The sequence below is a fragment of the Rhododendron vialii genome, chromosome 5a, assembly GCF_030253575.1.
Source record: "Rhododendron vialii isolate Sample 1 chromosome 5a, ASM3025357v1".
Classification (NCBI taxonomy): Eukaryota; Viridiplantae; Streptophyta; class Magnoliopsida; order Ericales; family Ericaceae; genus Rhododendron; species Rhododendron vialii.
This window is the reverse complement of record NC_080561.1, coordinates 6556548-6575130: the sequence shown is the minus strand read 5'-3', so window position 1 is coordinate 6575130 and position 18583 is coordinate 6556548. Positions and strand designations below refer to the sequence as shown.

Here is an 18583-nt window from a genome sequence, read left to right as displayed (position 1 = left end):
TTCTGCCTCCTATGAACTGGTACTGGGAATTGGCCAGTACCGGTTCATGCTGTCCAGAGTTGAAGTTTTTCAGCTTTTGAAGACCTATGAACCGATACTGGGAATTGGCCAGTACCGGTTCATACTGCAGATTACAGCCACGTTTTTGCTGCTTTTTCTACTTTCTACTTTTGGAATATCTTCCACTTTTAGCTACTTTTGGGATATTTTCTTGGGATATTTTGTGAGAGAGAGACCACCTTGTATAAATAGGGTCTCTCTCTCTCTCTCTTCTTGATCATCTTGTCACTTTCCACTTTAAGTCTTTTAATTTTCTAAAACTCCATTAATGACTTTCAAGTTTTTCTAGCTAATGTCTTAAAGAACTCCTCAAGGTATTTGTCGTTTAATGTTTTCTCGTTTATTAATGTTGTAGCCGCGGACTAGATCCTTTATAAAATCAACTTTATTTTCATTTCTATCGGTTTAAATTCATGTCTTATTTCTATACTTTGGTTTTTGCTTTAAGTATGTGTGAGTAATCGTTTGGCCAAGTCTTGGGATAATCTTTTTCGAGGACTTAGGTGATTATTTGGTTCTCAAACATTAGGGCTTAAAAGCATGATTTACGGAATAGAACTTAACTTGCATTTTTGGTCCAAGCAAAGGGGTGTTAACTATTTGGTGAGGCGTTTGTCAAGCGGTCTTGGCAAGCGGCTCCCTGAGGGCTCGTGGCCTCCTATGTGTTCGACAAATTTGTCAAACAAGTTGGTTCGCCTCCGTTTAATCAAATCTTTCATTGAACGTAGTCATTAAAGTTAAATTCTCCGGGCGTGAGCACGCGGTCGTGACTCACGCCTGAGTTATTCTGAGAACCGGCAACCTCCTTTGTCAAGGGTTAGAAGATCCTTAGACTTGCCTACTTTAAGTTAATTAAGTTTTTTCCTAGTCTTTTGCCCGGGCGATTTTTACCAATTCTACGCAAAATCAAGTTGGCCGTCTTGAACGCCGTTTTCTACCTTTTAAACCTACAATCCAGACTAGCTATATTTCGAATTCCCTGTGGTACGATCCCGGTCTTGCCGGTTTACTATGCTACCGACGACCTAGCCCTACGCTTGGGGTTTTTCTCAACCTCATTTGAAGGCGAGATTCGGAGGTTAAGCACTACCTTTTCCTTCTCAACTACCATGTTGGTTGCAAATGAATCTAATCCCCAAAGACCAAGTTTGAAATGCATATTGCTTTCATTTGTTGGGTCAAATACTTCTTCTCCAGGAATGGAGGGAGAGGAAGAAATTGCGGTTTTCATTGAGAGTTGGGAGGTGAGATTTAGAAGGTGGATTGGGTCAATGGTGGAAGCTCTTGGTTTTCCAAAGTTTCAGCTATGGTGGAAGGGAGGAAGATAATGGATGGAATTGGAGGGAGATGTGGGTTGTGTTGTAATGGTGTGATTGTATGGATGTGGTTATATGTACTAAATTTAAGGGCATTTTCGTCAATTTCATTGAGGGCATTTTTGTCTAAATATTTCTTACTTAAAAAACAAGTCGTATGCAGTAAATTCACAGTCGCATTTATAAACTCCCGGAAATTATGCTTTGTTTATGTTTCCGAGAGGACTTGTGGTTGGCCCTGACATAAATTCTGAGAGGTCAAAATCGTACTTTTGTAATATTGTGTTCGCATTCAAGGAAATTGATTTATACACTCCCCTAATTGATGCACACTCTTTTTTCCATCTTTTAGCCGGTAAATTTACGGAACAGTCCCTAGAAATTTGTAGAAAGTGTATACATGCCGGACTGTTTCATAAATTCACCCACTAAAAGATAAAGAAAGAAATGTTTGCATCAATTAGGGAAGTGTAGAAATCAATTCTCTAAAAACTATACCGATCATCTTTTTATCTATAAAAAAAAAAAAAATAGTACTCCCTATTATAGAGGTTGCGTTTTTGTAAACTTTTAAGGCTCCGTTCCGCTTAACTTTTAACATTTTTTTGGGGGAGATTTTGTCCTTATTTAAAAAAATACATGTTCGTTAGTTTTGCATCAAACTTTTGTGAATTATTAAATCGTTTTGATGTGAGGAATCGAAAAAGTAAAAGAATTTTACTTTTATTCAAATATTTTAAGAAATAACCACTTTTTAGCAAAAAAGAAAACTCAACCTTTTTTTATTTTTATTGCTGAAAAGTAGTTATTTTCTAAAATATTTGGACAAAAGTAAATATTTTTTTAATTTTTTTATTCCTCTTGTTGAGACAAATTAATAATTCACAAAAGTTTTGCGCAAAACTAACAAACGCAATTTTTTTGAACAAGTACAAAATCTTCAAAAGTCCTTTCTGCTTGGTGGAACTCCGCCTAGTCTTATATTCTGGAATTTTTTTTGTAACTTTTTGTTTTAATTTTTGGTGTTAATCGTTCGTCGCTACGAGACGAATTGAAAAAGTATAAAAATATGAACCGATGTTGAAAATATTTAAATAAGATGGCACTTAGGGCAAATAAGACAGCTGTTAAATACTTTTTTCCCCGACCGGGTATGTTTTGGCCCCGATTGGGAAACGGGTTTACCCACCCCGCCCTGCTTCGTAAAAAATTTAAAAATTGCTAATCTAAAAGCAAAATAAAAGAAAATAAGTATTGTTGGGCCCGGGGTGCCTCATGGATTTGATTACACAATGTCACTCCATGCGATCGCTCTAAAAACAAACTTACGGGTGTGACATCGAATGCCATAAAAGACTTAATTCAAACCCTCCCTAACACCGATTGGTTTAAGAGAGATAGTGAAAAAGCGGTTCGACAAGCACAAATAAAGTATTAGTTTAGCATAACGGTGAAAACATAAAGGTAAGGATATAAGGGTTTTTTTTGGTATAATGATAATAATATTAGGGTAAAAATATAAAATTTGAAGTATTAATGATAATTAGATTAGGATAAAAGTATAATTTTATAAATAAATACATTTCGGGATGGGGTACTATCACCCCGAACCCTACCCAAACCTAGCCGGGTTTTAGTATTTTTACCCCTACCCAATACCCAAAAATGTGGTGAAAAACCCGCTCCATTCGGGGTTGAGCGGGTCTGATTGCCATCTCTAGGCACAACGCCGGCGGTGTAAATATTTATTTCTTCCAAATCAATTACATTGCGCCACGTTGTCGAAACAGATGTCCTAATTAATAATAGAACAGGCAACGTGACGCAATATAATTGATTTGAAAAAAACAAATGTTTACATCGGCTGTATAAATAATTTAAACTCCAACAAGAGACTTCTGAAACCATCTTAAAGATCAATTCTTTCTCCTCTTTCCCCCTCGGTAGATTCAAGAAACAAAAGAAACAGAACAAATGAAAATGGGAAGGAAAAAAGGGGCCAAAAAAAATAACCCCCACTAAATGGGTAAATAAATATCTGAAGAAACTGTAAGTTTGTAACCAGGACCGGATGCACACGGGAGCTAATTGCAAACCAGAGGCCATGAAAACTAAGCCTGAAAGCTCGCTGAGCCATCCCATGAGCAAGCACTGTTTGACAATATCGGGGGAAAATGAGACTCTGTACAAAATTGAAAGAGAACGAGGATCCGATATGCTGCATTGGTTGCGCGATCGACAAATGAGGATTGCACGATCTATCAAAAATACCATTTACCACCCCACTTGAGAATTTCCCTCTAGGATAACAGAGGACCAATCTTTGTCAGCACCCCATATGGCAGCCACGTGAGTTGCATATCTGTGTCTGATATGTATCACTCAAACTTTTGTCTTCGTTGTTGCAAAGGTATCTATTGCACAGATAAACCGGTGCTCACGCTCATCAGCAGTTGATATTACATCAAGGACCATGAGAACTCAACTTTGCATTGTCCCTGAGAGAATGGTTTAAATACACAAATTCCAGGACGTAAAACAACTTGAAGAGCAAACAACATGCACTTCTTTTCCATGAAACTACACAAGGAGCTCGAATAGGTCCCCATTGACTCTTACCGACGAAGTCAGTTAGAAAGAATTGTATTAAGATTCTAAAAAACTACAAAAAGAACTAGAAATTAGCAGGAAGTGAGATGAATTCAAATTCATCCTGCTTTTGATGTTCGTGATACAGGCGGTAGTAAAACGGAACTAAGGTTCCCAGGATAAGGAGTCCACAACCCTAATCCTCCCCTACTCTCTTTCAAATCACCGTTGTTCCCCTTAAACTCATCCAACGATTTCACCAATTCAACTCTGGAAGAATGCTTGCGAGTGTGTCGGTGCAACACAAAGAGCGAGTTGTACTCGCAGTTCGGAAACATAAAGAATTTGAAGACACCCCCTAACCTGTAAACAACATAGCCAAAGCTCAGTTGATCTCTTGGTGTAAAGAGGTTGACCTCATTGAACCACAAGCAGCTAAATAAATCGTTCAGAGCTGTATGTTCGCGTATAATGATCGCCCCCTCTGGCACATCTGCATTTAAAGAAAGTGTCAATGTATGTACAACACATATTGACAAGCAGAATACAATAGTAATAAGCAGATTTGTAGGAGGAAATGGTGCAGGAAGCAGGACTTCATCATTCTGTATCCAGTACTTCCAGTAGAAGTTAAAACCAATGATGAGCCATATGCTTGTTCAGTATTTACCATAGTTGCACTCGGAAGAACAAATAATAGGAAACAAAACATATTCAAGTAAACAAGGTAGTATTCTATTTTCCCACATGGTTTCACGAGTTTGAGAAGTTCCTCCTCCTCCTTCCTATGAAAATAAACATAGAAGCAGAAGCCTGCGGATGTTATTTTTGAGGTGCTCCGCATCACAATCAAGTGTGAAAACTACCTATTCTACGTCACCTTCATGGCATTCGGTAAAAACATATAATGGAAGAAAAACATGGTCCAAAAGATGTTGGCAATTCCTTCCTTACCAGACGGAGCCATATAAGAGGCTTATGGGGGCCACGGCCCCCCGTGTAGTTTCGGAGTTTTTTTAAAAATAATAATAATATTAAGATTTTTTGTTTGGTAAGAGCAACTATATATCTATATTTTTTGTATTGGGTGTTATTTAGAGTCTTAGACATTTTAATACTTTAGACTATGTTCGTTTTGGGTCCCAAAATCCAACCTCTCTCTCTGCACATTGTCTCCAATCAGTTTTTTCTTCAATTATTACTCTCGTTTCTTTTTCTATCTCTCTCCACTCATTACTCAAAAAAATCTCCCTCAAAACCCAAACCAAATAAACTATCAGATTCCCGAACCTTGAAATTTCAAAATTTGTTGTTCATAGTTCGGCCCCCAAGTTTAAAAAATCCTGGTTCCATCCCTGCTTACCACTAATAGTGTTTTTCATTGGACTCCATGGCTCCATGCCTTCATAACTGTATATTTTCACGTGAAGATCAATCAGAGGTCGAGCATATCGCTTCCTCCTTTTGTTTGCATCAGCCTCCTCGTATATACTGCGATGATGCTTGTGCTGAGCAATGGCAAATGTGTGCTTCCCATGCCACAAGTATCTGCAAAATCATGACGAAATCATCTCTTAACTAAGACATCCCATCAGTTCAAGGTCAAATTGATAAGAGCATCTCAAAGTTCTACGGCAGTTTTGAACAGTAGCTTTCACGGCATTATTCCTCATATCACACGACCAATAACACTTGTTGGCATATTCATTAATTTGTTGAATAAGGCCTGTAACTATGCCAACATACAGTGATATCTATGCAACTCATCACACGTACTGGTCAACAATAGTCTAGGGAAAATACGAACCAGGTGATTAAGGTTCAAAAAGTGAACTGAAAATGTGATTTTTTCTTAAAAAATAGGTAGTGTGTTGAAACTCTAACAATATTTCCACCTTAAACACTGCTGTCGTTAGCATTTAAGGTTGTTTAAAGCTTGATTAGCACCGTAAACTGGCTTTGTCCATCTTAATCAGGTATAAAAGACCAGACCTTTCTAGAATAAGCAATGGATCAACAATTAGCTCCATTTTACCATCAATCCAAATGCTGTACTGTGCTTGAGGAAATAATCTGTGCGTTAATATCTTGGGAACCTTTCCATTCCTTCTGGGTTCATCATAAGGTGGATTCTTCAGCACAATAAGACGCCAAATACCCACCCATTGTCCCCCATCCTTGTCTTCTCTGACTGTGACATTCTTCTTGATGAAGTCGATGGATATTTCATCCACCACCATAAGAAAACAGAATAGCTTTTGAGAACGCGGGCTTATATCTGAAGGCTGATGTGGAGTATCATATCTATCAAAAATCCCAGAAGCAACAACAAACCTACAGTTCTCGGCATAACTGATATCTTTTGTAGCCATTTCCACACCTCCACCACGCATGAAACCACAGTGCACCTGAAGATAGAAAACACAACAAAAAGGGAAAAATCTACATAAATCAGAAGGGAAGGACTGAGTTGCAATATACTTTCACAAAAGGCTAAAAAAAATTCACTAAAAATCAATGGATTTTAAAGTTCAAACATACGATAGCTACCGAAAAGCTAGAAGGCCAGCTACCGAAAAGCTAGAAGGCCCATAAGGCCATAACCCATTCGTCTAACCAAATTATGGCAAAAGGAATCATACAATTAGATAATTATTCACCTTCATGGATGATTTTAGTTCAAAACTCTCATCTCGTTGCAACCAGCTCTGATGCCCTCCAAATAGTGGTGGTTGACTAGATCCATTATTTCCTACCACATCCTCCGTGATATATGTCAACTGTTCAACAACTTCGCTAGGAGTTCTCTTTGGAATAATTATTTTTTCTGGGTCATCCGCAACGGGAATGAGACAACCTAATTGCATATCACCACACACAAAATCCTTACCGTCGTCCTATAGAGATGAGTATTTCAAACTAGGAAACTTAATAAAATCTTACGGTGTGGAGGTCTTGGTACAAGTCCCATTGTGTCTAACATGATTAACACCCTGCTGCCTCTGTTACACATAGCTGCACATGGAGAAAAACAATGTACAACGATTGTCTGAAAGCACAATGATAGCAAGATCTAAAATATTTACAGTACGTTCTTGACCATTTTTCAACTAGCATGCATAGCCCAATTAAAAAGTATAACTGTTACATGTCAACAACTCAAACAAAATCTAATTGATACCACCGCATGTGCAACCAAAAAGGGCAACTGATTTGTCTAGCAAATGTTTCTGATGATGCACATAAATAGGTCAGATCATGTAACTTAACATTAAGTGTTCAGTTGAAATATGATGCTAAATACTCTATGCCTTGTTACCCAAAATGCAAATAATTTCTTTGGAAGTTTGGCATAAGCAGTCTCAAAAGTTCAATTTGGGTGATATACGCACAAAGAAACGAACTTTAGGTAAAAGAATCTTATCTCCAAAATACCAGAAAAGAAAGCCAGTGAAGATTGACAAGACCAAAGATGAAACACCAAAACAGTGGGAATGAGAAACATCCACAAGATGCCCCCCGCGAGAACCAAACGAAGAAAACCCCTCCTCCATGTAATCTTCATTGGGTAATCCTGAGACCACTTGCCCGTAGGAAAAAACTCCCCTTCAACATCTGCATCCACACAAGCAAGTTTAGCATAGCGATACGTAAAGCTTTATATTCTAATTATGGTCACTCTAGACTATAACCCCCAAGCCACAACTCCAAGATTTAACCACCCATCCAAGCTCACTTACTCACAATTTATAAGTTCTGCTTTATTGGAAATTTGTAAACTATATTGGCCTGGGAAAAAAAGCGCAGTATGAATATGAGTAATGCTAAGGAGACCATATTTGGCGCCGTATTTAGGTACCATCTGATTACAAATCTTTACATTATAATAACTAGTAACAACATTATGTTATTGACCCACAATAAGGGTCGGACGGAAGGGGGTGCCCGGGCCCCTGCACGACTCTTAATATCCTCGTTAATTGAATTAGTTTTTCAGGTTATTCGAAAATATGGTATGAGACCCTTGGATGGAAAAAATTATAAATACAAGTGTACATGTGTGCAGAAAACTCCCTATAATTTTAAGTATTAACAATTTTTTTGGTCATGTGTATAAACTAAATAATGGCTACGTACATACACACAAACTTAGACCTACCAACTAACAATATATAAATATGGAATACAATTTTTGTTCTCACCGTAGACGTTGTCATGCAGCCGCCACTGCCCACCATTCATACGTGACCGGTGCATAGGCAATTAGTCACCGTAGCATTTATATTTGAAGCACATGCATGGATTTTTTTGCTAGATATGTTGGCCTGTAGACCCAAAACAAACCATCCAATGCATGCTTACTCTAATGGCTGGAACAACACTAGTTTCTAGTTCAACTTTCACTCAGAGCAAAATCACCCTGCCACTTGAAAGCTTGTGTAGAATAGCCGTGAAAGGCGCTCTGTATCATGGTGTGACCACGCGACCTAGGCTTTTACATCACATGTAAAACTGAAGCATTTTCGAATGACCATTTGGCCTAACAAATACTACTGGAGACGCCATTGATTTTAACCACCTTTTGTGCATCCTTATTTAATATCTAATCCAACCCATATACACAATGGTCTTGCGAACTTTCGCTCACTAGGCGGAGGATAATACACAAATAATTCCAAACAAGTTTGGATATCAACACATAGCTCACAGATATTAATACATTTTCACAACGATCAGTACACCTTTTCGGATATCAATGCACCTTTTACCTATTATTCTCTACCTAGCGGAGGTGTTTACCTAATTTTTCCTAAAATGTGGTGTGAACAGGAGGCTAGCATTTTCCTATACCCAAAAATTGCAGCAACTCTTGGGGCCACCTAACAGCATGCATAAGCATGTGAAAAATTGTGGGAGTGGCCATAGGGATTAGTACGAGGTATGCGAAAGCTGGCCCGGGTCAGGCCACCCTGCATTACCAAATAAAAAATATGCAGACACACAAACAAATATGGGTTACCTTCAGTTTGCTGGTTTTGATTGTTACGTTCAGCTCTCCGGCTCGCCCGCAGCGAAACGGAGCGTTGGTAATCGATGTTCATATTCCCTGGATTCGGATTCTCATTATATACCCAAACAGAACGATCGAATCCTACCCCAAAAAAAAAGCAAGAAAACAAACAAGGAGAGATTATTTTTCGGTGCCCAGATCTGGGCAAACTGGCAGAATCAAAATCAACAAATAATTACCTTTTTTTCACGCCGTGTGTTTGTATCTACATATGCATATGCACACAGAATGCAAATTGGAAGAAGGTGTTTTTTTTTTTTTTTTTTTTTTTCTGGGTTCCTTCACTTGAATGGGAGTGAGAGGGAGTTGCAAAGAGCTGCGGGGGGGGGGGGGGGGGGTGTGGGGTTCTATCTTCTTCTTCTTCTTCTTTTTGATAACCGGGGGAGGATCTACTTGGTGAAGAACTAACAAAAAAAGTCGTTTAATTTCTGGAGGCGACATGATCAATTCAAAGAGGTGCTTCTTGAATCTTGGAGTCAAGAATTTGAATATCCCAAGAAGTTAGAGAATCCCCAGTGCTGTTAGAGAATCCATCCCCAGTGCTGTTAGAGAATCCCCAGTGCGGAAACTGAGTAAAAGAAGCCCCAACGACTTAGGCTCTGTTTGGAACGTATGGAAAAGAAAAGGAAGGAAAAGAAAAAGGAAGAAAAATGAGAAGAAAATAGAACGGAAAAATTATTATTCACTAAACTTAAAATTTTTATTTTATTTTATTTTATTTTTTTCTTTCAACCAAACAATGGGAGTAAATTTTTTTTAATTTTCCTTTCTTTTCCGTGACTTCCAAACAGAGCCTTAATAAAAAACATTAAAAATAGCAATATCTCCAGTAGGGTTGCTAAGGTCAGATTGGAGTAGTAGAGAATTCAGCTTTGGCGGGGTTTTAAACATTGGGGCCAAATGTTTTATTTTTTTACATAATACTATAAAAAATTTCACTCAAATTGTCTCCGACCATATATCAATCGGTATGTGATTAAGACTCCGTTCCAGAAAGAAAAATAAGTACTTAAAATTTCACTCTGATTATCTCCGACTATATATCAATCGGTATATGTTTACCACTGTTTATCTTTTGGACAAATTCTCCGACGTTAACGTTTTAGATCGTGAAAGAAAATCGTAATGAGGGTTTTTGCTCCTTTTTTCGTTGTTGTTGTTGTTGTTGTTGTTGTTTTTATAATGATTTTAGTGAATCGTTAAATTAAGTTACTTATTTTTCCCAAATTAAGAGAAACCCATTAAGGCTCCGTTCTAGAACACATTTTTAAAAAAATAAATATTTGTTTCACATTTTTAAACTTAAAAATAATGTAAATGAAAAATAATTTTTCAATTTTTTTTACACCGTATTAAAGATCTCAATGAGATCTATCAAACAAGATCCATATTGATAAAAAAATTATTTCTATGAGCATATAATTTTTGAGCTTAAAATTGCCTTCTTAAAAAATAAGTACTTGTTTCCCTTTCGGGAACGGAGCCTAAGTACTTCGATTAACCCATCTTTCACAACAAATGTACATGGAAAATGATATTGGCACTCTAAAAATTGATGCAAGTACTTCAAAATCAGTGTAAGGCCATCCACAGTGGTATAATCAAAAAAGGATAACCAAAAGTTGACACATCAGCTTTTGATTATTCATTTAAGAGGTTACTAAGTTTAACAATATTGAGCTTTACAATGGTCACTTCTAATCTATAACCAAAATAAGGGTCTACTACAATTTCACACTCTCTCCCTCTCTGTTTCCTGCAATTCACTTCCCTATATTTACATTTTTTTTTTTGCAAAAATATATCGATTCTCTCTTTTAATTTTGGGGAAAAATCAATAACTTTTTTCCTTTCTATTATGAATTTTTTTGGAGAAAAAAATAGAAACGAAAAAGAAGAGTGAAATATCTTAATCCGGCGATAATGAGTTGAATTGTAGATAATCGAGAGATATGAGATTCACTTTTTAAGGGAAAGAAAGAAATATAGTTTGTGGGGAGTGGGTGAAGTGAAGAAGATATAGAGTAGGCGAAGAAGAAAAGAAAAAAAATACCAATTGAAATACGCGTGTATACAAAATTTTGAACTAGTTAACTTATGTGGTGTGGAGTCCACAAATTTTGATTATTGAAAAAGGTTGCTAGTTTTGGTTAGCCAAAGCTCAAAATTTGATTATTTCTAAAGATGTTGCTAAGTTTGATTATACCATTGTAAGTCTTCTTTTGCACAAATATTGGTAACTTTAAAAATAATTGGCTTTTGATTATACCACTATGGATGGCCTAACTCCAAAGCCACTTCCTTTTGTTTTTTGGAGTGCCTGCATTCATTAATTTTTGGAATGCCAATATCATTTCTCATGTATATAACATGTTCATGTGTCAGTGTTTCATTGGCTATTAAATGAGATGATATTTTACGAAAATCAATAGAAGTATAGAACAATGGAACAATCACGTTGTGCATATTGTTATGTATGGTGTCGTATTAATACACTTTTCCTTGATTTTCATTCAAATTCAAACCCCGCACAATATTTTGCTACCATACACACAAACCCTTTAATAATATTTCCACAACAACTTAAATCGGTTCTTCGCCTCAAAGATTTTTCGGGAGCAATTTTGTAAACTAATAATACAACGGTCTTTCTATTGTCAACCCACTGGGTTGACAATAAGCACACAAGAGAATAAGGAAAACATATATTTTTATATATATATATTTACACTTTTTAATATACATTCACACTTCTTATTGTCAGATCAGTAGGCTGATTTTAGATTTTTCCATAATACAATGATGTCTTGGTTTGCCTTCCCTTAAACTTGTGTCCTTGCCAATAAAAGAAAGAGATTAAATTCTTTACACCGTCGGTGTAAACATTTATTTTTTCCAAATCAATTATATTGTGTCACGTCGTCATATTCTATTGATTAAGACTACTGTTTTGCAACGTGGCGAGATGTAATTGATTTGAAGGAAACAAATGTTTATACCGGCAATGTAAAAAATTTATTCTCTAAAAGAAAATAGAAACATAAATTTTTAAACCAAGGTATAAACCATTTTATTTCATCAATTTGTTATTTGAATCATAGTAGTAAAATTTTCTCACGATAAATCATTGTTTTAAGGCCATCTACAGTGGTATAATCAAAAATGGATAACCAAAAGTTGACACATCAGCTTTTGATTATCCATTTAAGAGGTTGTTAAGCTTAACAATGTTGAGGTCCACAATGGTCACTTCTAGTCCATAACCAAAATAAGGGGTCCACTACAATTTCACTCTCTCCTTATGTTTTCCACCATTGATCACTTTCCCCCATTACGTTTTTTTTTCGGGCAAAAATATATCGTTTACGTACCTTCCTTAATTTTGGAAAAAATTGGTGACTTCCATTCCTCATATTATGAATTTGGGAAAAAAAAATCATGTATTCAAAAAAAAAATAATCAGATGTGTTCTTGAATTTGGAAAAGAATGCAAGGTTCTTCATGTACTCAATCACAAGGAGAGGAATGAAAAAAGAATAAAATAGAAACGGAAAAAAAAGTAAAATACCTTAATCCGGCGACAATTAGTTGAATTGTAGATGAACGAAAGATATGAGCTTCACTTTTTGAGGAAAAGAAAGAGAAACAGTTTGTGGGTAAAGAGAATGAGATATAGAGCAGGCGAAGAATAAAATACCATTTGAAACATGCGTGTATACAATTTTGGAACCAATTAACTTATATGGTGTGAGATCCACAAATTTTGATTATTGAAAAAGGTTGCTAATTTTGATTATCCAAAGCCCAAAATTTGATTATTTTTAAGAATGTTGCTAAGTTTGATTATATCATTGTGAGCCATTTTTTATACCAACATTGTTAACTTTAAAAATAATTTGCTTTTGATTATACCACTGTGAATGACCTAAATATAGGCCCCCACAGAATCTTAATATATTATTCTTCTTCTTTTTTGATCCGCGAATCTTAATATATTCGAATTGGCCTTTTCGCATGAGAATTTTGGAGCTCGATACAACGACAATACTCAGAAACTAACTCCATCGAGATCAATCCGTTTAACACTACAATTAGAACACTGATACAAAAAATATACATCTTGGTCACGAATTAATTTAATCATGCCCAATACTCAGAAACTAACTCCATTGACATGCAAAATTTCAAGCACCACTCTCTAACCCTAAAACAGCCGCCACACTTTCTCTTATTATTCTCCTCCTCTCTCCCCCTTGTGTTTATACCCAACTTTGGGCGGCGGGAGGGAAGGAATCAATCTCTGCCTTCGGATCTGGTTTCCCCTTCCCCTTCTCTACCCATTCCACTTGCCGTTCGTCACCACTCCGCTCGCCGTCAGTGGCTTCTTGAGTCGTCGGCTTCAGAGCTTTGATTGATAGGGAGTTAGACAAGAGAAGGGTTGCTCAATGGTGGAGGGGAGTGTATGTTTTATTTTATTTTGTTTTGTTTTGTCCGGATTCAGACCGGTGGGTTGTTGATTTCCATCGGTTTTTGATGTTATCTTTGCTATGGAGCTTCGCCATCCCGAGGCGTCTGGTGTCTGGGTACTATAGCTTTTGCCATGGATTCTTTTCACACTTCCTATCATACCTGGGATGTCAAGGTACTCCTAGGTTATAGCAGTTCCATGTTCTCCTAAGCTCATGCAGGTGTCCAAACTGCACACGGTGGAGTATGTCAAGTAGAAATATACCTAGGTGAGTTTATTTCATACGGAGGGCTACTAACTGCTATATAGGCTGAAGGTAAAACAGATCAATAGTTGACATAACAGAGGGCAAGTAGTCTCTTCGAAAAAACAAAGATAAAAATGTAGATTAGGACAACTCAAGGGAAAGGAAGTGTGGAGACAAAGCCCATAAGTCACACCAGAAATGAATTGGTTCTTTCTTAGGCTTGTAAAACTTCAAAATCAAATAACCAGCATACGAAAATACCATCGAAGAAAATTGCATCAGATACACTAACCTAGATGATTGTTACTGAAGCATATAACATGTTGACTCTGTACAAAACTTGCTGGGCCATTCCATAAGCTTCTCAAAAAGCCGTTACAAAAGGGGAGGCATACGTCAGATAAGGTCATCACTACAGCTAGGTCAACAAAAATATGATACAATTACAATTCCTGGTTCAGTGCCCTCCTGCAAAGGAGAACGGATATCTGGAAGATCGGAACTTTTAGAGAAATGAAGCCAACAATGATGGCCAAAAGGCTAATGACCATTACTTTAGGAGGAGCCAAGGCTAAAACCACAAATACAAATATGGTTGGAGGAATACACATCAAGATTGCTCCAGTTGTACCTACCGGAACCTTATATGGCCGAGATGCTGTTGGGTATTTCACCCTTAATGTCACAGAGCAAGGAACTCCATAATCATTCCAAAACAGTATAAGAAGTTCTCTGCCGCCATGATCTCTTGAAAGATCAACCACGACAGCAGAACTACACCCGATGCAGAGAATAAAATCCCAATAAGAGGAGTTTCGTACTTAGATCTCTTGGCGAAAAACTCAGGAAGCATTCCTTGTTCTGCCATTCCAAGAAGTTGGAATGAGTCACTGCTCATTTCGGCTACAAACATCCCCATATAAGAGAGCGGCTGCAGCTTGGACCCAAAATCTCAACCACACTCTGCCAATCATTTGAGCGATATCTGAGAAATACCCATCACTCCATCGTTCACAGTGAAGTGGAACAGCTCCTGTACCGATTAGAAGGGGAAAGAAGTACCCCCAAATGACCCAGATAAGAGCATAAAAGAGAGCTCTCGGGAGAGTTCTACTGGGATTTTCCACCTATCCAGCCAAAGTACTAATTGAATCCCAATAGTTCAAATTCCAAAAGAGAGTGTTTAAGTACAGACCGCAATCCACGGTGTGCAAGTCTACCACAGACCATCTTGAAGGCTTTAGTTTAGGAATCGCGACGAGTCCCATAACCACAAAAGGTAGGATTGAAAACACCCCTAGCAATATCACAACCCATCCCACTACGGTTAAACCCCTATAGTTCATATAGGTGAGTGCCGTAGTCAAAGTCAGAATAGCTATCACTCTGGGGAACCCACCTTCTAATTGCGGAACGGATGATTTTAGGTAGTCAAGAAATAAAACTGGGTATAGTGCGTTGTCGATTACCCCACTTAGCCATTTCATCCAACCGAGTTGAAAGCCCCAGAAGGGACCGAAAGCTGATGAAACCCAAACAACATAACCTGCATTTTCAGGGAACATGGTACCCAATTCAGCAGTTATTAAAGCTTCAGGAACACTCCATACAAAGGGGAACAGCAGAAAGCTGAGGAAGGCAAAAAGAGGACCGGCTGCCTTCACACTGTCTTCGACACCGAATGGACCCCCTGATACCTCGTAGAAGATCAGGAAAACAAGAGGCACAATCGAAAGCTTTTTGAAGTTTTCTAACCTGGGAGAAGATCCTTCCCCCACAGATTCATATTCGGCATTATTGCGGTCTCGCATTTGAGTAGATGATTGTTTTGTTGACGAAGCCCTTTGTTTCTGCAGACACAGACATTTTGCAAACTTTATTAAGCAAATAATGGTTCCCTCAGTTTGAAATACTACAAGAAGCAAAACAAACCAAGCCTTGCGTCCCAAACACTTGGGTTAGTTCACATGAAGCCTTTTTTGCAGTTATTTGCTCTATCAAAGGCTAGATGGGTTATATCTTTTGAGGAACTCTATCTCACGTGATTTCCTTGGGCAACTTCTTGTGTCAATTACGTTTGCTCCTTTCCATAAGATTTTCATTTCTGTTGCATCTAGTTGCAAGAATCCTAACAAACAAAGATAATAAGATTCCTTATGGGTTTGATTTTGTCAGAATTGGGGACTATCTTTCTTTCTCTGTTGACAAGGGGTTTCGGGGGTTGAAGCCCAGTTATCTGGAGCCGATCCTGGTGCATGCAGTCCACATCCCTCATATAGACCAGTTAAAACTTTTCTTTTTTGATCGGCTAGACCAGTTAGAACTTAGTGCATACTAGTTTACTAGCTAACAAGGATAATATCATAATACTGATTGCTCTTCGATCTTATCCTTATGCAAGATAACGTACTCCCAATTTACTGAAATGCGTTTTTCACTATTTCTGCAGCCCAACAGAACCAACCATGCAGCTAAGGCTTCTGTGGGATATGACCACAATCATACACTTACCGAATCTTAGAGTGGGTTAGACTATGTTCAAATTCAATTAAAATGAGCAGACCTCATACTTGATTTTCTAGTTTGAATAGAAAAGAAACAAGCCATGCTTGAGCGACAACCAAGCACACAATCATATGATCCCAATTGTAATTAACTATTTCCTTCATCATTTTGACAGTTCCAATATGAATCCCAAGGGGGTGGTTGAGTTGAAGCATTGAGGCTTTTACTTTCTAAGTTGGTTGAGTGAAACCATCACAAAAACACAAGGGGCTTATTAGACTCGACTCTCACGGCAATAAAAAAAAAAAATCCACAAGGCCATAGGAACTAGGTTTGAACTTTGAACTATAACTTTATGTCCCTCCAATCTGGAGATGTGCATAAAGCTGGCCAAAAAATGTGGTTCCAATATTGGAATGATATATTTTCTTCACCACTTTACCAGTTCCAATATGGCGGCAAAGCCACCAATGAGGGGTTGGTTTAGTGCGGGAAATTCGGACTTGGTTGAACAAGGCCCAAGTCCCATAGCCCCTTATTAGGGCTAAACACACTTGTAACACCATCCACATTGGATCCCAAACAAATTGGGGAGACCTTAGCTTCGGTCACCATGTATGTGCATTGGATCCCAAACAAATAGTGGTGCGGTGTGACGAAATAGTGGTGCGGTGTGACGAGGCAATACTCTCTGGCAGGGGCGGGGTAATGGGTTGGTCACCTTACCTCCACATCCCTTTTGTAAGGGTAAGCTAAAACTAAAACCACTAAGCTGTGTTTCTCTCCTTTTTTTTTTTCCTCCCATATGCTAATTGAATTACTCTTTAACCGGAGGCAAAACACAAACAAAATTTACCAAATCAAAATTGAGATAGTAACAAACACAATCAAAACATAACAGAGCCTACATTTTATTATAATCAGCATTTTGTGGGAATAAGATGCAAGGAAAAAGAAACTTGGGTTTGAATTTTTTTTTTTTTACCTCTGCTGAAGATTAATGGGGCCAAGAGTTCCACACGCCGTACATTGAGAAGTTAGAGAGAGAGAGACAGAGAGAAGACAGATATGTGAGCGTGAAAAAACTAACCATTGAAGCGGTGGGGATGGAGGGTTGCGCAAGTGGCGCGGTGCTAGTGTAGCATTACGGCTTGCAGACTGATCTTACGAGTGGCCCACCACGCGTCAGCTTCGCCAGATACCGCAAACTTCTCAGTTGACTAAAGAAATCACCGCTTGGTTAAATCAGAGAGAGAGAAGGAGAGAGAGAGAGAGAAACGTGTAGTACTATAAATAACTAGTAGCACGTAAGCGCTGCGAACGACTCGAGTTTTGCTGTGTTCGAGTTTGGCTTATTTCAGAACAGACCAAAACTCAAGCTCGAGTTTGACTCGATTTTAAACGAACTGAGCACTTAATGAGTCAAGCTTGATCAATTTACTAAGCAAGTCTCTATAGACTATAAACGAGCTGATACTACTATTTTCCAAAATATTTGGATAAAAACAAAAACTTTTACTTTTTCAATTCGTCTCGTTAAGACGAATCAATAATTCATAAAAATTTGACTCAAATTAACAGACAGAAAAAATTTGAATAAAAACAACATGTGCACTTTTTTTAAAATTAAAAAAAGTATTAGTGGAACACCACGTAAGTGTTGGGAAACCGAATCCCCAAGACCCAGTAATGACGCGTACAGATTAGACAACAAAAATTGTAAAACCCTATAAAACGGAATTAGGGTTCTACCTCAACTCCCTGCGACACGAACGCTGGTTGAACTTGTTATAGCACGTCTTGCTATAAACCACGAATACTGCTCGACCGTACCTTACGATCTTCTATCGTATTCCCTGCACGTCTAGAACACGAACCAAGTGTGGACTCTTTCGTGATCTGTTTGCTCTCTCTAAACCTACCTCTATTTACTGAATAATAGAAAAACATCCTCCTGACCTAAAGAGCATAACGTGTATATATAGAGCTACGATAGGGACCTAAGGAGTAATAAGTCTGGGCTCCCAGTGTAAATAAGAAAACTTAATCCCACCAGGATTCTATTTCTTATTTCACTAATTATAATTCACCCCACTACAGAATTATAATTGCACTCCCGTCCTTATCTCAATTATATTACGAGCTCCATGATATTAAATACTCATTAATCTCCCCACGTTAAGATTACAGATACCCGTTGATTAAAATAAATTACTAACAATCTCCCACTTAATCAACATCTTAACTTGAGACTATCCGCTTAACTTATTCGATATGTCGGATACAAATATCCACCTGCAGGGTTTGACATAATCGAAACTTATAAA

General features: G+C 37.7%; 1 protein-coding gene and 1 pseudogene across 2 annotated transcripts; both read right to left on the bottom strand.

Moving 5' to 3' along the window:
- Nucleotides 1-3360: 3360 nt before the first annotated feature.
- On the bottom strand, nt 3361-9577 carry LOC131325749 (probable hexosyltransferase MUCI70). 2 transcript variants are annotated; one of them, XM_058358170.1, is made up of 8 exons: nt 9216-9577; nt 8986-9117; nt 7401-7580; nt 6909-6980; nt 6626-6822; nt 5958-6373; nt 5329-5513; nt 3361-4458 (listed from the first exon to the last, which is right to left on the bottom strand). In XM_058358170.1, the coding sequence occupies exons 2-8, from the start codon at nt 9065-9067 to the stop codon at nt 4085-4087; spliced, it is 1506 nt and encodes a 501-aa protein (XP_058214153.1). In that variant the 5' UTR covers nt 9068-9117; nt 9216-9577; the 3' UTR covers nt 3361-4084. The 2 variants fall into 2 exon arrangements, with proteins under 2 accessions (XP_058214153.1, XP_058214154.1); XM_058358171.1 differs by having other exon boundaries at nt 8986-9072.
- On the bottom strand, nt 9485-17489 carry LOC131327502 (probable polyamine transporter At1g31830; annotated as a pseudogene).
- Nucleotides 17490-18583: the final 1094 nt, after the last annotated feature.